Source organism: Poecilia latipinna, unplaced genomic scaffold (assembly GCF_001443285.1).
Source record: "Poecilia latipinna isolate Pla-1442-1.1 unplaced genomic scaffold, P_latipinna-1.0 Scaffold1099, whole genome shotgun sequence".
In the NCBI taxonomy this organism is placed as follows: domain Eukaryota; kingdom Metazoa; phylum Chordata; class Actinopteri; order Cyprinodontiformes; family Poeciliidae; genus Poecilia; species Poecilia latipinna.
In genome coordinates, this window is record NW_015113715.1 from 45,952 (window position 1) to 70,436 (window position 24,485).

Consider the following 24,485-nt stretch of genomic DNA (forward strand, 5'->3'; position numbering starts at 1 on the left):
TCTGGTGATTATGATAATTCTCCACTTACAACTAATGAAAATATGACATTTAGGATTAGAATACTAGATCAGTCACACTTACTCTTATAAATAGGCCTGACATAAAGCACTAACAGAACTAAACCCCTGAAATCTTAAATGAAAAGTAATATCAATATCCAACAGTTAGACAAGTGCTAATGTTGCAGACTTCCAGAACAATAACATGTTAAACAGCGTGCCGCTATTCACAGGGATTAAGGACCACAGCTGTCAGAAATAGTTGAATTCTGCAGACTCCCTCTAAGAATGTTTAAATCTGCCTAATCTACGTTTATTTTATTTGTATAGCACATTTCGCAACAAGGCAGTTCAAAATGTTTTGCATAATAAAAGCATAATACAGTGAACCGACAAAAAAGAAACATTACATTGGACTGGAAAAATAAAGTAGTAAAAGGTTTACTTCATCGAAGGCAATTCTAAACAAATGAGTTTTTTTTACTTAAAGGAATAGCTAAATAGTTCAAACACCAAATAAACCATAATACGCATTGATACACATACTGAAAACCATCTTAGCAGTACCGCTCCAGCCAACATCTGCAAACTTCCTTATTTCCTCTCTTGGATGTAGAGCCAAAAAAATAGCGCTCCTGGATTGGCTGCTTTGCAAATGCCCGCCAGTGGTGCGTTAAGAAGCATTGCACCAAGGTATTTCAGCTGGATTTTCCATTGAACATTGTTGGTGTGCCCTAAGCCAAATCCTGCAAACGATTGGGTTAACAATTTGGAGTAATCCACCACTGAAAAATCTGCAACCACGAATTGGCGTGGTTCAGTTTTACTTCAAGCTTGCATTGCAGACTTGGAGGAGTAAGCTCTAATGGAAGGTATTGTGCAATCGTTGACATATTTTATAATTTTGGTTAAATAAAAAGAGGGTAAAGATAGCCTTTCGTAGAACTAGAAAAAGTTCCAGGGAAGGCCTCATCTTTCACCACCTGTATTGTGAATAAAAGCCATATTACAAGCAAGGAGACTCTTCCCAGCTTAGCCTCTCCGGCCCCTTTTTGAGAGGGGGTCATGTGGTTCAGATATGTTGCCTGCAGGTTTAGTTAAAGGGCTGCTCGGCCTTTCGCCCGCTCACTGTCTTTGAGCTACCGTCTCCTTTTTAGTGGTCATGGACTGTTCCAGTGCATATACCACGGCGAAATAGACTTTTGCTCTTTTCTTCATTGCCACAAAAGGCCAGGCACTTCGCTGGAGTTCCCATTCCCCTTTTACATAGTGATAAGGCAGCCATTATCCTTTGAACCTTTCTTTTCACCACACCAGGAGAAAAGGAAGAGTGAAAGAGAAGGAGGAGGAGGACAGAGAAAGATTTCTTCCCTGAGGTGAGCCCGGCCTCACCTCTGTGTGGCGGGCTTTTTTGTGAGCAGTGAAGAGGTCCTTAACCTTCTATCAGATGGAGGCACACAGTTGTGTTCTGCTTGAATAACTACATTGAAAAGCCCTGGAGCACAGGAGATAGTTCTATAGACTCTGCAAGTGGCATTGAGAGGGAGAGAGACTGGCAGACTGACCGAAAGAGAGAGAGAGAGAGGTGGGGGGTGGACTGTGTTGTATGACCTGCTGGAGTGTGACCCTCACATGATGTGCACATTCTTTGTTAAAGTGCTCATCAGTGCTTCACTGTGAATCTTTTCTTTGTTGGACAGATCTCACTGACAGGATGGTCCTTCTCTGGTAATGTCACAACACAGCTCACATTTATATAATACACTTCCTTTCACGGAGCTCATTTTACAGAGTAACTCTCGTCTTGCTCTCAGCCTATAAAAGGCTGTACAGTAGGAGCAGTAGTAACAATATTAGTGTGGATATTTGAGTGTCATGTTGAAGGGCTCAAAGTGGGCTGATGGTGGATGATACTGCAGGCTACTTTAATAAGAGTCTCATCTGTTAACTTTAATAGCAGCAGAAAGACTCCGTTGACCTCATAATATAAATGCCATTATGCATAGTCATCTCGCTGGGGCTTGTTTTTTTGCTGTTATGTAGGAAAAATCCTCCAGACTCAAACTTCCATTATGTCGTAAAAATTCCACATGGGCCATCAGCCAACCTATAAAGACAACGTATGTAAAGCATTGACGAACCAAGACATGCAAGAAACAATGGAATGATTACTATTGATAATTATTCGGGTTCTGTTAAATTTATGTGATGTGTATTGAATTCAGTACATTTATACATGGATAGAAAGCCTACACACCTATGTCAAAATCAAGTTTTTATCATCAGAAAAGATCATCATTTAATGTCAAAGTGTAAAATTTTACCTGAATTGCTATTAGTTGTAGAGAATCAGACAACACAATAATAAAGCATAGCTTTGTAGGGGGGTTTTATTGTCATTTGCTACTTGGCTTTCTTTAGGTAAAGCCAAAGCTTGCACAGAGATCACAAGGGGTACAAAAAAATTTGCAATGCTATAGGAATATATACTATGGTGGGAGTGTAAATATGGTGGTAGCTGCATCATGCTCTGGGGTTACTTCTCTGCCATTCAAACCAGAATTTTTAGATTAATCAAATGGAATAAATCAAAAAGAATGGCATCACCAGGAAGTGTACATTTACAAATGTCTTGGGTTAATTTCGGAACCAAATCTGACAGAAGGTCAGTGGGCTGTTGAGGCTGTACAAGATGTCTTCAAATTCAGAAAGATTTGGAGAACTTTTGAAACAGCACATCATCACAACAATGCTCCACCATTATCCCATTTACAGCCATTCTTAGTAGCATTGGACTGAGAAGTAGTTTGTGTGACTAGCTCAGCAGGAGTTTGCTAATTACTGCTGCCGCTAGTCTGGTGGAGCAGAGTAGGGGAAGGAAGGGCTTGTGTAATGATACATTTATGATTACACATAATAGATGAGTGAATAAACATTCAACCAATTTATTTAAATCTACCCATTTTCGTTAGATCACCAAAACCTGATATTTTAACTGGGGTGTGAAGATTTTTTGTTTGTTTGTTTTTCATATAAACAGAATGAGAAAATGCAGCTTTGCTCTGTCTAAAATCCACGGCAGCTAATTCATGTACTCCTGACACTGATCTTTAAAGCGGTGTCAGCCATAGATATTTTGAAGATTAATGTTGAAACCCCAATTTTATGTCATGTATTGGGGTGAAATTTGATGTCAGTGGCAACTAAAATACAGCAGATTCAAAAGATGGGTATGCTCGTCTGTATCCTGGAATCTCCCAGAAATGTTTGGAATGGATTGAAAATGTTATAGAACAGATGTTATGCGAGTCCAAATGTCAGATTTGAGCTCAATGCCTTGCCTGTTGAGGTCACGATTCCCAACATGATCAATCATATTCAGCTCTTCAATTATTATAAAAAGTTACACACCAAACTAAGTTCAAGAAGTGCAAAGTGGATACGAAGGCAACAGTAGGATTGGATTGTTGATTTTAATTGACAACAGTAGTGTTTTATAAAGACCCTTCTATTTCTTCATGTCTTAAGGCAAACCGAGATGCTTTTCTTGGCGTTTCGTCTGCATGTTTACTGATGCATAAAGTATCATCTCTTCTGGCTGTTCCGGCATTACTGGCATTAGGTGACAGAAGTCAAATGCTATAAATTTCCGTCTTCCCATGTAAGTGATCACAAACCGTCGGCCACGCTTGTCAAATGAAACGTTTACCATAGTTGGTAAACATGCCATTCCATCTTAGTTCTGCAGTGCAGCTTTCACGCTGTCAAATATAGGAGACATAAGAAACCGTTTCTGGTTTTATGAGCAGAAATCCACAGAGAGAGAAGGGAGGGGAAAAAAACACACACAAAAAAAACAGTGGCTCGAACAAAAGTTCTCTCACCTTTTAATTGGACAACGGTGTGTGATCAAGTGGTACCGAACAGAACAATGGAGTTATTGTAGTGAAGATAAACAAACACGAGGGTTCTCCGTTCTTCAGACTCCGCCAATAAAATCATAACCCTTAGTACTACAAATTTCACTTATCCCACTCCCTCTCACTTTAATGTGATTTCCATTTGATTGCCTGGTATTAGACAGAGGTTACAACGTGTGACAATATAAATGCTTGTTTATAAAAAACTGTTACTGTGGGCGATATTGCTTCGGCAGTTTTTTATTTGTACACCACAATAATGATATCTAACCACGTAGTCATCTTAAAGAACATTTTTCACACACTGAAACTTTATTGTTTTTACCACATTGTTGTGTGCTTCTGCTGTTTTCCCAGCAAAACAAACAATTCAGGGCAAAACATAACTTAGTTAGCGACTGTAGAGGATTCTTCTGCAGCTCGGCTGAATTCATACGCCAGTGTCTAGATCTTTATTGTGAATCCCTTGCATATTTTGCTTGTCTTTACTTTTTGTTCTGCTAATGCAAGCATATCTAAGCATTTCATCTAGAAACCAAAGAGGAGTCTCCCTCTACCATACTTTATACCCTATATATATGGCCCATTTTCTTTTGGGAGGGTGGGGGGTTGGCTATGTCTCTCATTTTCCTCTCAGGCTGTTTAGCCAATAATGTGAGCTTAATAAAAAGTATGTTTAATACCCATTTATAGGTTATAGGTTATTTTCAAAAGGCACTTTTAATCAGACAAATGAGACTCATCTAGTCATTTATTCTAGATTATTGGACGCAACTGTGTATATGTACATATAAATTCGACTTGCTAACATTATTGAAGTTGCTCATGTTGCACTAATTGCTAACCCCTGATATAGTCCAATCATTCCGGGTTAAAATAACATCAGAAATGGTAGTACTCTCTCTGTATTAGTTGTTTGAGCAAAGATAAATCATCACCAAAAATCCTCCTTTTTTCACTCTGTTGCATTTGGTTCCTGTAAGCCAGCGGTATTATTCCTATGTCAAATTCAACAACACAAAAAAAAAAAAAAAAACTCCTCAAAACACACCTGGAGACCAGATTTGGCGAGCAAATCTACAAATTGCTTATTTCTATTCTCCCTTTCCTAACAAGAATAATGAGCGACTTACAATTAGGTGAACTGTGTATATAGGTTATTGAAGGTCCCCGTGCGTTGCCCTCTATTTTTTTCCGCCAAATTGGAAATATTTTAGGGAGGTGCAAATGAAGTGCCTTGGAGCCGCATGTGGCCTGTGAGCCGTGCAGCAAGTAACCGGGGCCCCACAAGCTGTGCCAACGTCTTGTGTGCCAAATGTGTGGCAAGAGGGTGGCATGAATAGTGTGCCAGCGCTAGTCTGCCTGGCTGCCAGGCACTTCTCTTTATCCAATCAGACAGTTCGGCTTGAGCGAGACCCCTATTCTTGTCTGTTTCCATCTCCTCCCGAAGCTTTTCAGCCCTCCCGTGAAAAACACAGATGCGTGCACGCTTGTGCACAGCATTAAGCCTCCTCTGTGCACTGTTACGCTCACCTAGAGACCATAACCGGGGAGTGAGAAGCGCACGGCGTTCCCTCTTTGTTTCTACCCGCTGATGCTCTCCGCTCTCCTTTTCTCTCCAAGACAGAATCGCAGGCTAAATGAGCATGCCTCGGTCGGTTTTTTAAGCTTTTCATCAGAGTTATAGAAAGATGAGTTTGTCAGGGATGTCTGAAGAAGAAGCGCTGTCTGTCTGTGTGTGGCTTTATTGGACATGATGAAGGATGATATTATTGTGGATGCTGCTTCTGCTGAGGCCGGGAGATGAGGAAGGGTCCCATTTGTCTCTCTCCCGCTTAGTGTAATGTGTCTATCTGTCACTCTTCTCTCCAAGACTGGACGTTGGCGTTTGTCAAAATAATAATAATAATAAAAAAAAAAGAAGCATAATGTCAACACTGTTTCCACTTTTTATTTTTTTTAAACCGCTGGCCATTATTGTTAATTTTCTCCCCTGTCGCCACTCTAATCCAGACAAAGAGTAACACCGCAGAGATTGCATAATTTCCTGTAATATCTAAAATTACAGCGCACAAATGAAGGAGGGGGAGCGGTAACCTGACGATAATCCTGTGATCACCGAATGATTGCGTGGGAGAGAGGTGCTTAGAAAGAAATAAGTGTGAAGCAGCAAGGATATATATTCTAAGAGTAATTACAGCGAGTAGATGAGATGAGATTGAATGGGGAGGAGGTGATGTGAGGCACTCGGTGCAAAGATTAAGCTAATGCCAACGCTGCTCTTGTGTCTTCCAGGTTGACGACGCCATGCTTATGTTTGATAAGACTACTAACCGACATAGAGGTAAGTTCATAGCTTCTTCTTTGGTGCCGTTTCCCCCCACAAAAAAGAAGTGAGAAAACAGTCATTTTATGTCCTTTCCCCATGAGATAACACAGAACAGTTCCATTTCACATGATATTAGGTGTACCATCTGTTCAACAATGGGAGCGTGTCAAAGTAATCAATAAGCTGGTACGGTGTTTAGAATGTTTGAGCGTTAGACGCCACCCGTGAGAGTGTGTGTCTGTGTATGTGATGATGCTGGTGTGAGTGTTTCAGAGAGGTGCTTAAAGGGTGTAAAGATGGCGAGATGGTGGGTGCTGTGCAGTCAGATAACAGCATCAGATAAGACCCAGGAGAAGCACTGACTTTATCACTCCATCTCATCAGCTCCTTATCTGAGATGAGGGGGACATTTCTCTCTCATGCAGAGGACTTTCCAAAGACAGGTTTCCTCCCTGCACCACACTGCAGTCATAGCGTGGTGCCTTTTAGTCTCACCAGTGTTGTTTCAGGCCTGGTTTAAACAGTTGATGTCAAGGGACAGTCGCCAGTGGTGCAGTTAGTTAGGCTTACTCCCCCAATCCACTTGCTTTTCATGCAAATCCAATGCAGATCAAATAAGTGTCTTAACCGTCACCAGTCTGTTTGACACTGAACTTTTCCTTTCTGGGTTTAACTTGCATGGTGTCTCATCCAGAGCAGGCTGCAAATTCTCCAACTGAACACAGATGGACACAGGCAACTGTTACATTTTCTTTGTGTATCACAGCTTCTCCTCACAACAGTTTTTCTTGTTGGTTCTTTTGCCTCTGGCTATATTAGTTTTTTTTCCCACTTGTCGTTGGCTCCTGATATGTTTTAAAAGCAGAGACGCGTTCTTGTTTTGGGACATTTCAATTACGTAATATAAATAAGTCCTGTCGATAAAGACTTCATGAGGTCCCTTCTTTCCAACTCAAAAATAAACAGTTTAGTGCCGAGGATAGTCATGCGTTGGAGCAAACAGTTTGGTCATTGAGGTTCGACTTGCATGGGAATAAAATGGGAATTAAGCAGCCTAAGCCTCCAATCGGAACCGAATCCACACTGTCCATTTAGATTATTCTCAAAAATGACAGAACCACTCAGATCTTTGACATATGTCCTGTACTGATGGTTCTTAAAGTCGGGGCCATTTTAGAAATGTTGTTGCACATAAAAACAAAAACAGGACTTAAATAAAGATAAAAGCAACATGTTGGCTATCATATTGATTGCTAATTGTGTCATAATTGCACCACTTTTTAACCAACTCACTAAAAATGCGTGTATGCTCAACCTGTCGGCACGTCTTTTTATCTTTTGGGCAAGAAGTTGCAAAGTTTGGGAACCACTCCCCTCAATCAAGTTAGTTTTACCAAGAAATGTAGTGCATTGACATATTCCTCTACTTATTTTAACACATAAAACAAAATGAATAGCATGTTGTCTTTTTGTTCCTAGATCCATTTAGGGCCTCTTCTAATGGCCGTAACGGCTCAACAATGCAGGAAAGTAACTTTTTTCGGAGGTAGACTGTCACCAACTGTTTACGTGGGTGTGCGTTAGCAGTCGGCAGGCACTGACAGGTATTCAGCGAGAAAAAGGGGCAGACACTCATCTGGTTGTCACACCAGTCAGCTCACTTGTAGGCAGAGCTGCCATCACACCATTTCTTTGTACTGGGCTGAGCACTGCTCCGCCATAGAGGTGTAAATATTTGTTTGCACTGAGCCACTGTTCTTTTTTTATATATATGATAAATTTTTAAGTACGGTTTGGCTCTAGATTGAAAACCTTCCATCTTTCTTCTTCAGATCTATCTGCATTAGTAGATGTGCATGCGTGCTTGTCTGTGTGTTTCTGTGAGTGTGTGCTGTGCAGATAGAGTCTTTGAGTCTGGTAAACAGTTCCTAAGTGTGAAACATGTGAACTTTAGTGGAAGTGATCTATGGCTTTGAGGGGATTTTGATCTGTAGTGACAGAACCCAGTGTGAGGTCTGCTGTGAGACGAAGGCTTTTCTCGCAGTCTCTCTTATTTCTCACTCTTTTTCCTCTCCTGTCTGCTGCACCGCCAGCCGCTCTCCGAGAGGCTCCGGGCGCCACAATCGGGAGTGTGTGTTTGCGTGTGTGTGTGTGCCTGCGCGCGTGTGAGGCGTTTGCCTTTGGACAGCTAAATGCCCTTCAAACGAAGACAGTGATGGAGAAAGAGTCTTCTTGGCAATTTCTTTTCTAATGATATACTTATATAGAGCGTGACGTGGTGCTGAGAGGCAGCTGCAGTTCCACCAGCAGGCTCTGGTTTGTCCACCATAAAGATCCGAAACAGGAGATGCTCGCTGCTTTCATCTTAAAACCACAGCAGACCTTGCAGATGAATTGCATATAATATTAAAGACCAATAAGAGAATCTCAATAATTCATCCGAGCCATTGGTGCAACTGTGTAATATTAATGGCTTAGTTGCCCCTGTGACCACAACGGAAACAACATTGAATATAATATGAGTGAAACTAGTCCCCGGGCCCACTCTGCCACGTAATCCAGAGCAAGTGATGGGCATCTGGCAGCTTGCAGTCCAAATCAATTTCCCACCTGTTTCATTTTATCTTACAGATTGAGTCATGAAAAAATAATTCTTTTTTTTTTTTCTTTTTTTCTTTTGCAGCACTGCAATTGCTAAAAATAACATTATTTATTCAGCAAATCGAATGTTACACTGAGGAGTCCTCCTCAGATAAAGGGATTGCTGTTTCTGTAATTGCAAACCCTTAAAAATAATAGTTCAGGTGGAGCATACTGTGCTTTGAAAGCAGCTTGGCGAACAGCGCATTTATAACAGGTAAGAAAAAATTCTCTTACACCTGGAACAATGTTCAGACGCTGCACTTTACAACAATGACAAACAACTTATCCACGGACCTGCTTTACCAAGTGTGACTTAAAACGCGAAAGCAACGAGAGCGAAGAAGGTGGGTAGTTTTTTCTGAGAGAATAACTAAAAGCAGACACTGCTGAGGTTACAGTGGCTTCAACTTTTTCACATTTTGTCACCTTACAAATACAACCCTCATCGTGTTTTATTTTGGGACACAAAGTAGTATATAATTGTGGCTTTGGAGCAAAAGTAAATGAGGTTTTCAAAATATTTTACGAATACAAATCTGAAAATTGTTTCAGTCATTTATATCCAGCCTTCCTTACGCTGATATTCCTAAATAAAATTATAGCAGTCAGCAAACTTTTAGAGTAAAAACAGAGAAATTTGAGTTTTCTTCTAGAATTTTCTTAAAACTGTGGTGCTGGACTTTCAGGGATATATATGTTTATACCATATATACATATATACCGTGTGTATATGATCAATTACATGTAGAGGAAACCCTGGACATTGAAAGAGAGTCACTGTAGTGATGAAAGTAAACCTTGTAAGAGGCACGGCAAACATCTACAACAAGGTATAATGAGGTAAGATGAGACCAAAACTTCACTTTTTGTTCCACATGCAAAACACTGTGTGGTGGAAAAACTACATCCACATCAAAATCAACATCAATCTTGCTAATGTTTAGACAATGAGATTCAGCGGCGGCAGAATGATACTGTGGGGATACCGTTTGTTAGTCCACACCTAAATTTGATTGAGAATTTGTGGTATTTCCCAAATGACTTGCAGTTGCATAAAAAAAATCTGAAAAATACTCTCATAGTGTACGATGTGTCATTCTCAATTAGATGAAGAAAAGGAAAATTGCTATGCCTTCTTAGTAGACAACGTATTTTTCATTTTCCTAGATCTTTGTTCTGGCTGTGTAATGTTTTGTTTTGAGGAGTTTATTGCATGATTGGCGCTTGATTATTAGTGTGTCTTCCTTGGTGCTTTGGTGAATTAGAGAGAGGACAAACGTCACACTCCACTAGTAGCAGCATTGTCCTTCAGACGGTCCCCCCGAGCCTGGCGAAGCGACAACCAAAGGAGACGTTCTCTACCCTTCTCGTTTCCTCCGTTTCCTCTCTGCACCTTTGTTTCCGCTCTCTATCTCTCCCGGTCATTCACTCTCTCGTTCTTCCCTTTCTTTCGCGCAGTTGCACTATTTCTGTCTCTGCGCCGTCTCACCCCCGTCCTGACTGCCTGTCTTTGCCATCTTTCGCCTTCTCTTGTCTTTCTTCCCCCTCCTGCTAGAGGACACTCGCTGTAAGCAAAGCTCTCCACACAAAGGCGCACGCTGCACACCATCTTCTTGGCATTTAAAGGATGAGAATACAGCCAATTGTGTTGGAAATTGAACTCTCTAAAGCCTGCCTTCCCACCGCAGCAGTTCATTGTGGGTGAGTTCAGTGTCTTTGGTGAGCGGCTTGAGCTGTCCAGAGGTTGATGCCAGAGGGCGCCTATTGTTCCATGTTCCCCTGCAGTGTCCCCCTGCCACTCCGCCTCCCTTCAACCTTCCCTTCTTCCCCTGACATTCATCTCAGGACAGAAAAAGAGGAAAAACCTGAAATGCGTGCAATTTGTCAGCGCTTATTTTTTGCGAGATATGCTTAACCCGTCTTGTTACTTGGACGGCGCAGTTCCCAAAAAAAAAAAAAAACCCAGGCTGGGACAAGGCCATGAGCACATGTCGCCGTCTGCACATACTTGTCATCATTCCCAGCACCCTTCCCATGACTCCAGGATGACAGGACGGACTGCGTGGGGTGGGAAAATAAAAGCTCTTTGGACTAGCCCCTGAGTCAAAATCATTCAGTCATTTTTTTTTTTCTTTTTACCACCTCCCGTTTGGCTGACTGACACATGATCTATGATCTAAAATGTGATTTTACTGTCAAACACAATTGGTAGTGCCAAGGAGACAGTCGTGGTGAGGTGAAGACAAAATGGCATCTCCTGCAAGAGAGGGGTATGAAGGCTGTGATGAAAGAGTGGCAGCTATCATTATCCACCAAAGCATCACAGTTTAATTTGTGAGCGAAAGCTACGGACGATGATGGATGAATCTCACAGCTCATACATGTCTTTTATGCTCTGCTCTGCCACACAGTAATTAACCATCTCTCCTCATCACATTATCGCTCTCTTTATTGGCGCGTTTTGCGGATATATACACATATAATCCACAAGGGACCTATTAAAAGCCTGATACATAACATGAATATACAATTCCCCCCTCCGCTCCCCCGATTTCACTACGCATAAGTCACTTCTCAGCATCACACCTGCTATACAAATCCCCCAAAATGTAAGTATATATAAAGCAAATTAGTGCATAGCAATCTCAATTCTAAATTACACTCATTACACAGTTATAAGTAGCTGATTAATTAGGTCAAAAGTTGCACGTCATAGCGAGTTTGATTCCCACTCTGCTTGTGTGTATTTATGCACCGGGTAACAACCTGCAATTTTCATCAAGTGTCAAAAGTTTTTTAGCTCCAAATATTCCAGGTAGTATGTATATCTTACTTTGGGTGATGCATACTCCATTGCACGTGTTCTCGCTCACCTTTTTTTTTTTTTTTTTTTTTTAATTACACCATTAAGAAAGCTGATGAAATCCAAGTGTAACTTGCTTTCATATTTCTTTACAGTAGTTTGTAACCAGACAGCCGCCATTAGTGTGGCATTACAATGACTGTGTGACTGATTGTGAGCCAAATTCCTCCTTTCTTTGAATGATGCAAGTAATAGTAATGTGCAACAGTGTTGGGGACCAGAATAAAGGAATGCTGGCTGGATTGTCCCAGTCACAAGGGTGCTTTGTGCGAGAGAGCCACTGAGCGAGGCGCCGCGTTAGAAGCCGTGTTCCTGGAGAAGAAGGGGTTTCTTGGGTTTTTATGTGTGCGCGAGGAAAGGGCCAAGGCTGTGCGAATTTGTGTAGTCGTTTTTTTTTCTTCTTCTTCTTCTTTTCTTTCTTTCTTCTTCTTCTATGGCTTAAAGGGCTGGTTTTCTTCTTGGCAGACGAACAGAAGACTGCATTGTGTGTGTCTGTAATCTCTTTACCTGGATTGGCAGCAAAACTAGCAAGTACAGCTCCCAGTGTGGAATTGGCACTCAGGAGTCAATGTCACACTGAGCAGGCTGCATCGCAGGCAGCCGAAAACTGGTTGCGTTTCTGACAGATTGTGTGTATGTATGACTGAGTTTTTCATGTGCAGGGCTTTCCAAAAGTATTGATATTCTGTTAACTTTTTCATTTTTTTTGTCACATTCCTACCACATATTTGTATGTATTTCATCTGAGCTTTGTGTGGCACATTGACACACAGTACTGCACAGTTATGAAGTGAAAATAAAGTCATACATGAGCAAATACAGGGTCTTTTTTTTAACAAATAGAGAGCTAGCTAAAGCACCAGACCAGGAAAGGAGTGGATTATTTGAAGTAGCAGAGGTAACCATGGTGAGTCTGCACGAGCTCAGGTGAAATGATCTACTGAATATCATGCAGTTAATAGATCAGATGTTCACAGAAGAAAGTCAAAAGTTTGACAGAAATCAAACGTATTAAAAGCAGTTCTATTTGGACCAAACCAATATTGACCATTTGGCCCACTTGCAAATGCCAGAAACACTGACTGCCCTTGAACACACCGCCATGAATTTATCCATGGATGTTTCAGGATAATGCTTGGCTGATCGTCTTTTTGTCTGCTGGGAACAGTTGATTGAAAAAAGAACAGAGACAAACACAGGACAGTGCTGGGAGAAACCAAAAAGACTTCAGCTTCTAATTCCAAAATACTTTATTGAACCCAGAGGGAAATTAAATGTTGCTGTAACTCATTTTAACTCAAATTCTTCAAGGAGTTATTTTTGATAATGATGGCTGTTGGCAGGGAAGATCTATTGGAGCTGGCTGTATTACAGTGAATTTGAAGAAGCCTCTGACTGAAGACACTGTTTTCCCAAGACAGCCTTTTGAAGACAATAGGCAGGGGTGTCCATAAATTTCTTTATTTAATTTTTTTAATGTTATTTCTTCAGTATCGGAACCAGGCAGGATGTCTTCCTCAGCAACAGACATTTCTCTGATTAGGTTCACCTTCCAGCAGATCATTGACTGAAAAATATTAGCTGTAATGGAAAGGTTCATATGTTTTAATGGGATAGTCAAAGTCCAATCTGAATCCAAAATCAAATTCAAAGCATATTGCAGTACTGACAAATCTATAGATGCTCAAGATCCAACCTGATACCCAGAGATGGCTACTGAGGTAGCCAACATATCAACCAACTTGTCTTAGAATAAAACTGTTTCTTCTTGCGTGTGTTATGTAGCAATTATAGATGGTTTGTAAAGGGCAGTTGGCTGGAGTATTTAAAGCAAAACCCATACAGCATCGATTTCAAGGAACTAAATGTTTGAGCTGTTTTGCAGTTTTCTTGAAGTTTGTTCCACATTAAAGGAGCATAAAAGCTGAATGCAGCCTTCCTTGTTTGGTTCTGGTTGTGTTTCTGGGGATGCAGAATAGACTAGAGCCAGCAGACCTGAGTGGCCTGGAAGACTGATATGGCAAAGACCGCACAAATTGGACTTTGGCCAATGATATTTCTCTCAGTATTGCTAATACTTGAAAATAGGGCAAATCTGAGTAGCACAATATTGCATTTGATGCTCAGTATTAACCCTTCCAAATTCCAACCCACACTTTTCTGGGTTCCATGATGATTTTTTTTTTTTTTGGTCCCTTTTCTTTGGTCAAGACATTTGAAAACCAAAACTTTCCCCCCCCCTTCCAAACTATGGACTACTTTGTGTTGATCTTTCAGATAAAGCCCCAGTAAACATATTTTGACATTTGTAGTTGAAAGCTGACAAACTGTGACAGGGTCAGTGGGTATGAATATTTTTTCAAGGCACTGTATGTTTGAACATGTTTCTTTTTAACCTCAAAAGATAAATACTATCTTTGCATCCCCCAAACAATGCAGCCCAGCTCAGTCCGAGTTTCTTAGTATGCACAGTATGTGTTTTAAAACTAGGGACAGATCTTAGCCTTAGGACACAGATGCTGCTAAAGTCACAATGACTTGAAGAGCATGAAGTGTCACAATCCACCAACAAACTGACAGAAATTTGCCCCTGTGGCCTGACTTGGTGGTGGGGAAAAAATATAATTGGCCTCATTATCTTTCATCTCTTTGGCACATTACATTAATTATTTTCTACAAGGCTGCCACTTTGAGATCTGTAACCTGGGAAGCAAAACCTGCACCTCTACAGGTTTGAGTGTAGCTCGGTTTAAAGCGGCGGTATTTGACGTCACCACAATGCCTCATCAGCCACCGGTGCTAGGGATTGAACATGGCCGACTGAGCAGAGGATGTCTGTCTGCAAAGTGATTGCTGGCTCATTGACTGAGTAGGAGAGGAGAGTGGGGGATGAAAGGGGGTGGAGGGGGTGTACAGTTAAAGAAGAGAACAGGATGGAAAGAGGAAAACCAGAATGAAGGCATGGTGATGGCAAGGAAGAGAAGTAAATAAAGAAAAAAAAAGAGTGGCTCAGTGGGAAGCTTCCCCCTGCTGGCTCCTCTGGCTGGAACCTGCTGCCGATGGCTTCAAAAGAGCGCCAGGCAGTCTAGGCCTCTGCTTCTAGCAATTAGAGATCACTCCAGCGGATACCTCCTGGCCAGCCAGCAAATCCCTCAAAAATACCCTCTGATTACTACTGTAGGACACAGGCTGTTTACCAAATGGATCTAGCACTGCTGAGAGTGAAGTTTGATAATGCCTCACTTTATTCAGGCTTGAGAGGGAGCGGGATCGTCTGTTTTAAAGATCATTCTACGGAGAAAGATTGTTTGATAAATTTATGCCAACGAGAAATAAATTCTACGTTTAGTAACGTCTTTACATTGTACCTTCAGTCTCTGCTTCAATCTACATTGATGGGAGCGATAAAGGGACAGTTTAGATATTTTTGAAGTGAAGTCTTGTAAACATCTGAATAAAGGTTTGCTTGATGTTGTATCAATGTGAGTTTCATGACGTAAGGAAACTTTCAAATTGGTGGAAGGTTAACAGCTAGTCAGACAAGGCCTTAGCAATTTAAAACGAGTGGAACTGAAACATTAATATCCATAGTATACAGCATAGAGTTGGATGATGCAGACTCTTGTAGTTTTTATGTAGCCAGAGCTACAGTATGAATAATTTTTATCCTCCTTTTAGTTTACAAGTGTAAGGAGTACACCACCAGGGCTATCGGTGTTTTCCCTGACTCCTCATTTGTTGGTAATTGATGCAAAATAATTCAATGATGGTATAAATAATCCGTCTTTAAGCATCACCGGTGAAGCCACAGGTTAAGCTTTGATTGATTGTAGGTGGCTGTTAACAGTGCAATAAGTCGGGATATTCTGTCACATTTAAGCTTCTAAAATCCATATGCATGTTATTGTTGGAACAGAGAATAACCATAAAATAAATTCAGCTAAATTAGAAATACAGCCCCAATACCAACCAAAACAAGTCGCTTTACTGGAGAGTCATGCCAGAGGTTGCTAACATGATCAATACTCCAGCAGCACCTCCACAAATAAAGTTAGTAGAAGACCCAAGACGAGAATAGTTGACTCATGTCTCAGTTTAGAAATGTAAAATGTGTGTTCGTTGTCAATAGTAGGCCAGACGTGTAGATATGAAATGTCTTCGAGTGGGGTGTAATTTAATGTGCGGTAAGTATAAAAAAATATATAAAATGTACCATCATATTTTATCCAAAAAAATTGGAACACTAGCGATCATTCTTCTAATCACTTCTGCATGGCATTTTTCTGCTTCAGCTAAGGAAACTATTACAGCTAATGATCAAAATATCCCAAAACTCTCATATTCCTTTTTTTTTTTTTTATGGCTGAAAGCCCCCACTTTACATCCCCTCTTGTGTAAATGATGTTGATTTGATAGAAATTGTAGTGTTTCACACCTCCCTTGTGCCATGACTTGACTGAATGACAGAGTAAAACAATCAGCGGCCGTGTCTGATTTAACTCATCGCCACTACGCTCACATCAAGCGGAATCGGATATCGTTGCACTTCCCCTTGCATCGCCGCAGCCTCCAGACACATTCCTTATTGTATTCTCTCACCTTGACAGACCTGATATTAGCGATTAGTGTGAATGTCATTTAAATGGCAGAGCTAATCATACGCTCCGGGTGTACATCCACCGGAGGGGCCCCTCACCTTGGCCTAATCTCGGTGACGAAAGGAAATGATGTGTTTAGCCCGCTTTTAATAACTGCTTTAGCTCATCGGCTCCCAGGCGGGGCCGACTTTGCGGCCGAGCCGTCTCCTCACAGGGGGGAGGCGCAGCGGGAAGTAAGGAGGTCTGGCCTGTGTCCCCCCGCTTCCTCCTCCTCTGACTCTTTGTTGTTGATCCGCATCCTGACATCGGCGACCTGAGAGGCTCACCTCCGAATCTACACCAGCATTAAATTAGCTGGGATTCTGTCGTCTGCAATGAGACACACTTGACAGATTGGTGATTAAAGGGTAGAGAATCCTCCTCTTGTCACCTGTCTGTTTTCTCCTGCTCACGGCTGACATCTACCCCTCAATCAATGTCCCTGTACTCATATGCGTCTGTGTGGAGTGTGAGGCGTGTGTCTGTGTGTGCACTTTAAGCCCAGGCACTGGATGGGTTTGTTTTTTGCTTAGACTCTGCTGTGCTGGCCCGGCATGGCCACTGCAAAGGAAAGGAGGATGAAGGCAGGAGATTGTGGAAGAAAGCCTGGGGTTTTAATCTCTTCCCCATGTTTATCTCACCACCAGGAGACAAACCATGTGCCATTAAAAACATCAGCTACTCCCACTGGTTGGCAGCACAGCCACACCTCTGAAGACATTTGAAGGACACAATAAAAGGGAGAAAAAACATCTGCAGTTATGAAGGAGAGCTATGCCAGGATTTTACACATTTATCGGTAATGGATTTAGGTGGAGTTTTCCTCAAACACACAGCACACTGGTAGCATTTGTTGTGCACACACTCACACTGCATATTTGCGATATAAATACTCTGTCTTAAAGGACGAGGAGAACTTATTTGAACAAAAATAAGCAAACATTTTCGGCCTCGGCTGCAATGGGGGATTCGGTCTCCTCAGGAAATGAAAATGCCAGCCTGGAATTGTCATCATATTGAGAGTTAGCACACCTTTGACCTTGTAATACCCCTACAGCCTCTCTATTTGTGACCTGCTTGATGCTCTTAGAAAGTGAAACCATCGGGGAGGATCTACTCTCACATCATCATTCTCAGAACACCTAATAGTGGATTTACCAAGGTTAAACCCCCTGTGAAATTGCAGACACCGTGACCTGGAATACTGAGTTTACATCTGCTCACACACACAAACGCGCTCACGCAGGCAGACATGCTCAGAAACTCGCTCCTGCACGAGACTGTTGTCAAAGACCGCTCCTCGTGGATAAACTCAGGCTCATCTGGATGAGACATAGCTGTAAACTGACATGGTCAAGACATTAGAACAATGTTCCACAACATTCCGATTAAAGCAGGAATATTTTAACTTTCACACTTGCTGTTAGAGGAACTGACAAGGGAAGTGGTCGCCTATCTCTGCGTTGTCCCCCTGTATTTACAGCTTGATTGGTGCCTAGCCAAGCATCTTACAGCTGAGCGCAGCACATGAGGGAATTAACTGTCTTGTGTGCAGTGTTAGTGAAATATGTCTTTTCAAGTCTTTGTAAGGTTTAAAAAAAAAACATGCTGATGCACACAGGTGTGTGTGTGTTTGATGATGGCTATTACGCTCAAACATGAGCCACAGAAGCACGGCCACTCCTCACTGTTAAGGGGATGGTAGCTTATTTGTCAACATCTTCACTGATAATGTATGATGATGAAGTGGATGATCCTTTTTTTACTCTTTTTTTTTTTGCCAATTTGTTCCTGAGGGAACTAGCTAACAATTTATATCCTTCCAATTTATCAGTTTCAAGTAATGCCTTGCAAAAGTCTTCATAGCCATTGGACTTTTTTGTCCTGCTGGAAGCTAAACCTGGATCTCAGGTCTTTTCCAGCCTCCATATTTTCACACATCATGACACCTCCACTACCATGTTTCACAATGTAGAGGATGTGTTCAGGGCCAAATGCACCGTTTTCCAGCACTCATAGCTCTTTGCATGAAGCTAAAAAATGCTAGTCCTGTTTCAACCGGTTTGCCTCGAATCAAAGCCATCGAACATTTCTTGTTAATTATGCACTACTTTATGTTGGTCTCAAAGATTCCTATGGAATACATTAAAATTTGTGGTTGTTTAAAAAAAAATGTAAAGAGGATCCCACCAGATATACTCTGAAAATGCACAGATGAGTAATTCTAAAGACCCTGATTTTATATACTTCCCCTTCTATTTTATTTACATCTTTTGTTGTCTTAAAAAGAGCTTTTCTGCTGAAGTTTTTTTTCAAACTTATTATTTTAATAATTGCCCTGGGAAAAAAGCCTGCCCCTACACTAAAAAAACCCACAATCAGTCACTGAGCCACAGCAATCACCTCTCACAGAGAGATTGCAAGATGAATTAGATTACATCACCTGCAGTCCAGGCATCTAATCTTAGATTAAAGTGAAAAAGAGCGGTCTGTGGTTTTTCTTTCATGTGATCTTTTTGTTCTTCCTCTTTGTGCGTTCAGGGTCAAACTGGGTGTTGATACCGTTTTGAAGTGTTTAACAAAAATACAAGCGCCCACCAATCACTTTTGTAAGGTAGCCTCACTTCTGTTCTTGTTGTCTCTTACGTTTGGTGTGTATTTGGCCAACTTCTTCCGTCCAGCCCCTACTTGCTGCTGATTGACCTCCCACAGCCCTGCTGGTTTATCACTTAAACAGTTGTAGCAGTCATTTTTGAAGTGAAGGAGCTTTTTATACAGAAGCAGCCAAGACAATCATAGCACTGCGGGGTACATCCTGCCTTTGACTGGTGTTTTGCCAGACAAGATAGACTTGCTGATATGCTTTATTTTGTCTGCTTGTGTGTCTGCTTGTAAAAAAAAAAAAGCAGCAAAAAGAGCAATTTTGTCTGCCGTCATGAACAATGAAGCATCTGTAATAACCAACAGCTCAGAAGGAGCGCGTGGCGTCTGTCCCCATATTTACCAGCAGCCTTCATGCTGCTTCACATATTTGTAAGAAGCAGAAATTTGACATGTCTGAAAATGACGTACTAATGCGCTGAAACCATTATCTGACCATTACATCTGACAGACAATGAAAATGTTTTAATACGACCCTCTCTTATACATAGCAAGCAGCTAAAAATGTGTTTTTTTCTTTCGCAGCCCACTTACAGCTGCGACGATGACCTGAGAGTTTGTGTGTGGGAGTGACTGAGTGTGTGAGCATGCCTTCACCCTGTAATAAGGGTTGCCTAGCCAAGCGTATGTGTCAGGGTGGAGATGCCTGGCTCATTAGGCACTATGGCAGGATAATATATGAACAGCGCTCATGAATGTTCACATAGGTATAGAGAATGTGCTAGAGGGAAAAAGGAGGCAGCCATTGTTTTTTTTTTATTATTATTCTCTCTCCTGTCTTCCCCATCTTGCCCACAGGCACCTCCTCCTCTTCTTCTCTCTCCACTTCCAGCTTTTTCTTTGTGTGCACGTGCCTGGGGATATTTAGGCTCCCCGGTCACATTATGCCCTGTTTTTTGATGCAGAGCTGCCACTCCACGGGTTTATACCATTTATTCCTAAATTAATTTATTTATTGGTTTATTAAATTTAATTCATTGCGTCTTGCATGATGCTTGTTTTGCGGCTCTGTTGCTCGATTGACAGGTTGCCAGTCATGGTAAGATTCCATATCCCATCGGCGTCATGCAGCAGCACGCTGCTAATTGAGTTGAATGCGTAGCTCGTCTCTCCTCAGTGAATCCATCTGTCGCCGTCTTGTCATCAGTTTGTTCGCACTTGACAGGTTCCAAGTCTGTCTTTGTGTGTTTAAATGTGTGCCCCCGTGTAGGTGTGAAGTGCTTTTAAATCTATGCAAGAGAGTGTGTGCGCTACAATTTGTATATAAAATGAGTGGCTTCGTTGTGGCCTGGCTTGGTGTGTTATATGCCTACAACAAATCCACCATCAACCAACTTCACTATGCAATATGGCAAATTTATGTTCACCATCTGTCACTTCATGACAACGTTCTTGATATTAGGCACACCCTCATAAACCTGCAGGAACTACACTAACATTGGTCTGGGTGGTTGAAATACTGAAATGGCAAACCTTTATTTCCTGCACCCTGTGCAATTGGACAACCATTCTGCAGAAATGCGTGTTCCCCACAGATGCTCTTTTAGATTTAGACCTACAGCATCCATCTATCCATTGTTTATTCCATTCTTATCCATGCAGGTCACAGGTAAGCAGGTGCCGATCTCGAGCAGAAATTTGGCAATATGTGGAGTACACCCTGGATATGTTGAATTATAGAATTTAGAGACAAACAATACCTTCATTCCTCTTTTCTTTAATCTTTTTGTTGAGTGTTAAGGCACACAGTAAAATACATTTACAAATTCAGCTGGTGTCATTTCACTTAAGAACACTCTGGAGGACGCCAAACGTTTTCCCAGGGCAGAAGGCATTTTTAGACCCTCTAGAGGGTTCTGGGTGTTCAAACAGTGTGGCATCCCCAACAAACCTCCAAATTCAGATGAATTCAAGGCATTCTGATCAGATGCCCAAACCTGCTCTAATTTAAGTTCCTGTTCCATTGCTTGAATCTCCTCACCCCATCTCCAAGGACGATTTTAGCCACACTGCGGAGGAGTTAAATTTTCTTGGTTTCGTGATCACTAGTAATTGTAGGATAAATTAATAGACACCTTGATGAGATTGCTTGTTCTTGCAGGGTCATGAGGGGGTGATTATTGGGTGAAAGCGAAGTACACGGAAGAGAAATTGCTTGTCAATCGAAGGGCGACACAGAGATAGGCATCACTTTCTGAACAAACAAAATAAGCCGCATGCATTTTCTTCCATGCATCTTTATTGTAAAACCCCCAAATAAAACCAGGCGCAAATCATCACCTTTAGATAATAGCTAATTGGCTAATAATTCACTCTTACTATTTATAAAAATGTTGTGTCAAGACCTTGGAGGCTAATAGCTACAATAATTTTACTAATTTAAAAATGATTAAATTCCAGCTATCTTCCAGTTTCATTTATGCACATTAACTTTTGGGAACTGAGTGCTTGGAGTGTTTTGATAAACTCTATCCTTCCCGTTATCACTCCCCATTGTCACTAGATAATCAGTGTTTTTACATCACCTGTCAGTGTGCAATGATAGTCATTTGTGGGTTCAGTGTACACAGAAGCAAAGTACATCAGTGGATACTTGTGAGCACAACTCCTAAATATTTTGCTTAAATTACAGTTTGTTGGAGTGTTTGAGCATTTTCTCAGTTTTTTTTTTCTCCAGAGCAAAGTTGAAATATAGGAAGGGCTTCTTTCCCGTCTTAAAAAAATTAAGGAAATTATGAAATTTGCAACTGTGTAATGCTGCCTAAAAGTATACCTTTTTAAATCTAAATGTTTGTCATTTCTCTCCGGGTACTCCGGCTTCCTCCCACAGTCCAAAAACATGACTGTCAGGTTTATTGGATTCTCTAAATTCTCCCTAGTTGTGAGTGTGTGTGTGTGTGTGCATGGTTGTTTGTCATGTCTGTGTCTGTGTTGCCCTGCGACAGACTGGCGACCTGTCCAGGGTGACCCCGCCCGAAACGTTCGCTGGAGATAGGCACCAGCACCCTTCCTGACCCCATTAGGGACAAGGGTGTTGGATGGATGGATGGATGGATGTTTGCCATTGGCATTTTTACTCATCAGTACATGGGTCTTTGATTAACTAACATGCAAGATGCATGTAAATATTGGGACACAGTAATCTAGAGGGGAGAAAATAAAAGCATGAGTAGCCATCTGAAGTTGACACCAGTTTTGAAATGATTCTCAAATTATAAAAAAAAATGTTTAGAACAAGTTGTTTTCATTGACATTCTAGAAATATTCATTGGTCAAAAACAACACCTCAAGTTTGGTTTGAGGGGTATATTTAACTCTATGCTTTTAGGCACTTGTCTGATTCCTATAGTTGGAATATCTCTGAAGTTTTGAAGAGATTGTACAACTGAGTGTGTGTGTATATATATATATATATATATATATATATATGTGTGTGTGTGTGTCGTAAAAAAAGTGGGTCCAAATTTCAGCCTTGAGGTTCTCCACACCATCAGTAGATTGTGACATAATGTGTTTTTTTTTCAACTTCGACAACTTTGTGGTAGCAAAATACAAAAAGGAAATTTAGAAATAAAAACTCCTACAGAAGAGACATTCTCCTGTGTGCTTTGTTTTGAGCTCATGTTACAATTTAACGCATGTGGATATTATAACAAAACTCGCCTTCTCTGGGTTTCCCTTCATGTAACGGGACAAAGATGGATTCAAAGGGTTAGTGGTGTTTGTGTTCATCCGTGTATGAATCTCGTGATGTTTGCTTTGGTCTTGATCTATACCGGGCTCGACTGAAAGAGGACGAACTTAAAAGAGAGTCTATCTGTGTGATGTATTCTCTCTATCAGCAGATAGATGACGTCTCCGCCGTGTTTCACCGCCTCACCTTCATCACTGTCTTTCATCGCCGCTGCCATCCCTACTCTGTTCACTCAAAGTTGCACGCAGGAGAAAGATAGAAAAGGGAGACATAAAGAGAACGTGTGCTAGGAGGAGAAGGTGCACGCCGCAGCGTTGATGGCACTTCTTACAGCGGCGCATGTCCTAGCTTTGATACAGTACAAGAGTGCTGTAAGACTGCGGTGAATAAAGACAGTGCTCTGTTTGAGAGAGGAAGTTCACCACGCTCCCGTGTCAGTTCGCTTTGGGAGGGATTCTGTCTCGAGGAGAGGCTTGAATTTTTTATTTTTTATTTTTTTTGAAGACCTCGAGTGTTTTTCTGTGCCTCCAGAGGCAGCTTTGCTGCCTGTGTGTGTGTATGTGTGTGTGTGTGTGTGTGTGTGTGTGTGTTTCTCTGAGTTTGTGTACCTGGAGCATATGGGAACAAACTCTGTAAGCACTACAAATGAGCAGTTTCCTTATCATCAATCCCACCTTTCACGCTGTTGTGAGCTTTAATATAACAGATACTCACAAACACTCAGAGGGTCGCACACATGCATGCTTGAACCTATGTACACACAGCCGTACTACCACGCCGGCTCCCCTTCTTCCAAACTGTCACAGTTGAGGAGCACTTGCTTCAAAGGCAGCTGTCTCTCATCTCCCTTTATCACCGTCATCTTTTCCTCGGTTACTTTTTCTCGCCTCTGTCACTTCACACGTTTTTTTTTTCTTCTTTTTTTTGCTCATTCCCCTGTGCTTCTCTTTCTTTGTTTCCCACCTTTTCTCTTTCTCACCTTTGCCTTTGTCTGCTCTACTTACCTGCCAGGGAGATTCTCCACCAAAGAAAGCGATGCTTTCTTTTAAAATAAAAAATAAAATATATTATTTTATGTTCATCCTCCATTTCTGGAGAGTTCACTTTTTGTGAAATGTAGCCTCAAAGGATCCATATCACAGGTCGTTCTGTGTCCAACGTGCACAAATCTGAATCCAGCCCCCACCCAATCCATCAGACAGCAGCAGCAGCAGCCAGCCTCACCGACTCCTGCTTCATTTCTCATAAATTAGTCCTACCTCTCACACACTTTGCTTTTGTTTCTTACTCTTACTCATTCCATTCTCCCCATGCCCTCTCCCGCCTTCCATCTCTCTGTGGTCCTCACATTTCATTTTTCTTCCTACAAATGCCACACTGCAGTCCCTTAAGAAATGTCATTTCTGTCTTCTCCTTTTGTTCTGTAATTTCTCCATGTCCCTCCTTTTCTCTTGGGAATTCATTTATCGTTTGCTGTTCTTCTGTCCCCAGCTCTCTGATCTCTCTGTCTCGGTCTCTCTCTCTACGTATGTCTCTCTGTCTTTGTCCCTGGGACGCAACCACTCTCTTTTTCTCCTATTTGTCTTTTTTTTCACTCCCCATTGAAGTAATTGAATCAAGTTCTAAAATGTGATATGTGGTAAGTCTCCTGTGATTTATTTTTAACCACAAAATGTAGTGTTAGTAACAGCAATATTTAGGACAAATGAGTGGGGGAAGGACTTTGTGAACGACAGAG

The 24,485-nt window shown here is 41.4% G+C and overlaps 1 protein-coding gene across 7 annotated transcripts in view; it reads left to right on the top strand.

Annotated features, from left to right (window-relative positions):
- Nucleotides 1–6,178: 6,178 nt before the first annotated feature.
- Nucleotides 6,179–24,485, top strand: part of msi2b (musashi RNA-binding protein 2b) — a 137,593-nt gene continuing 119,286 nt past the window's right edge. For all 7 annotated transcript variants that reach the window (XM_015052281.1, XM_015052282.1, XM_015052283.1 and 4 more), the window contains exon 1: nucleotides 6,179–6,264. In XM_015052281.1, the coding sequence (XP_014907767.1) occupies nucleotides 6,228–6,264 (37 nt within the window). In that variant the 5' untranslated portion in view covers nucleotides 6,179–6,227. The remainder of the gene's footprint in view (nucleotides 6,265–24,485) is intronic.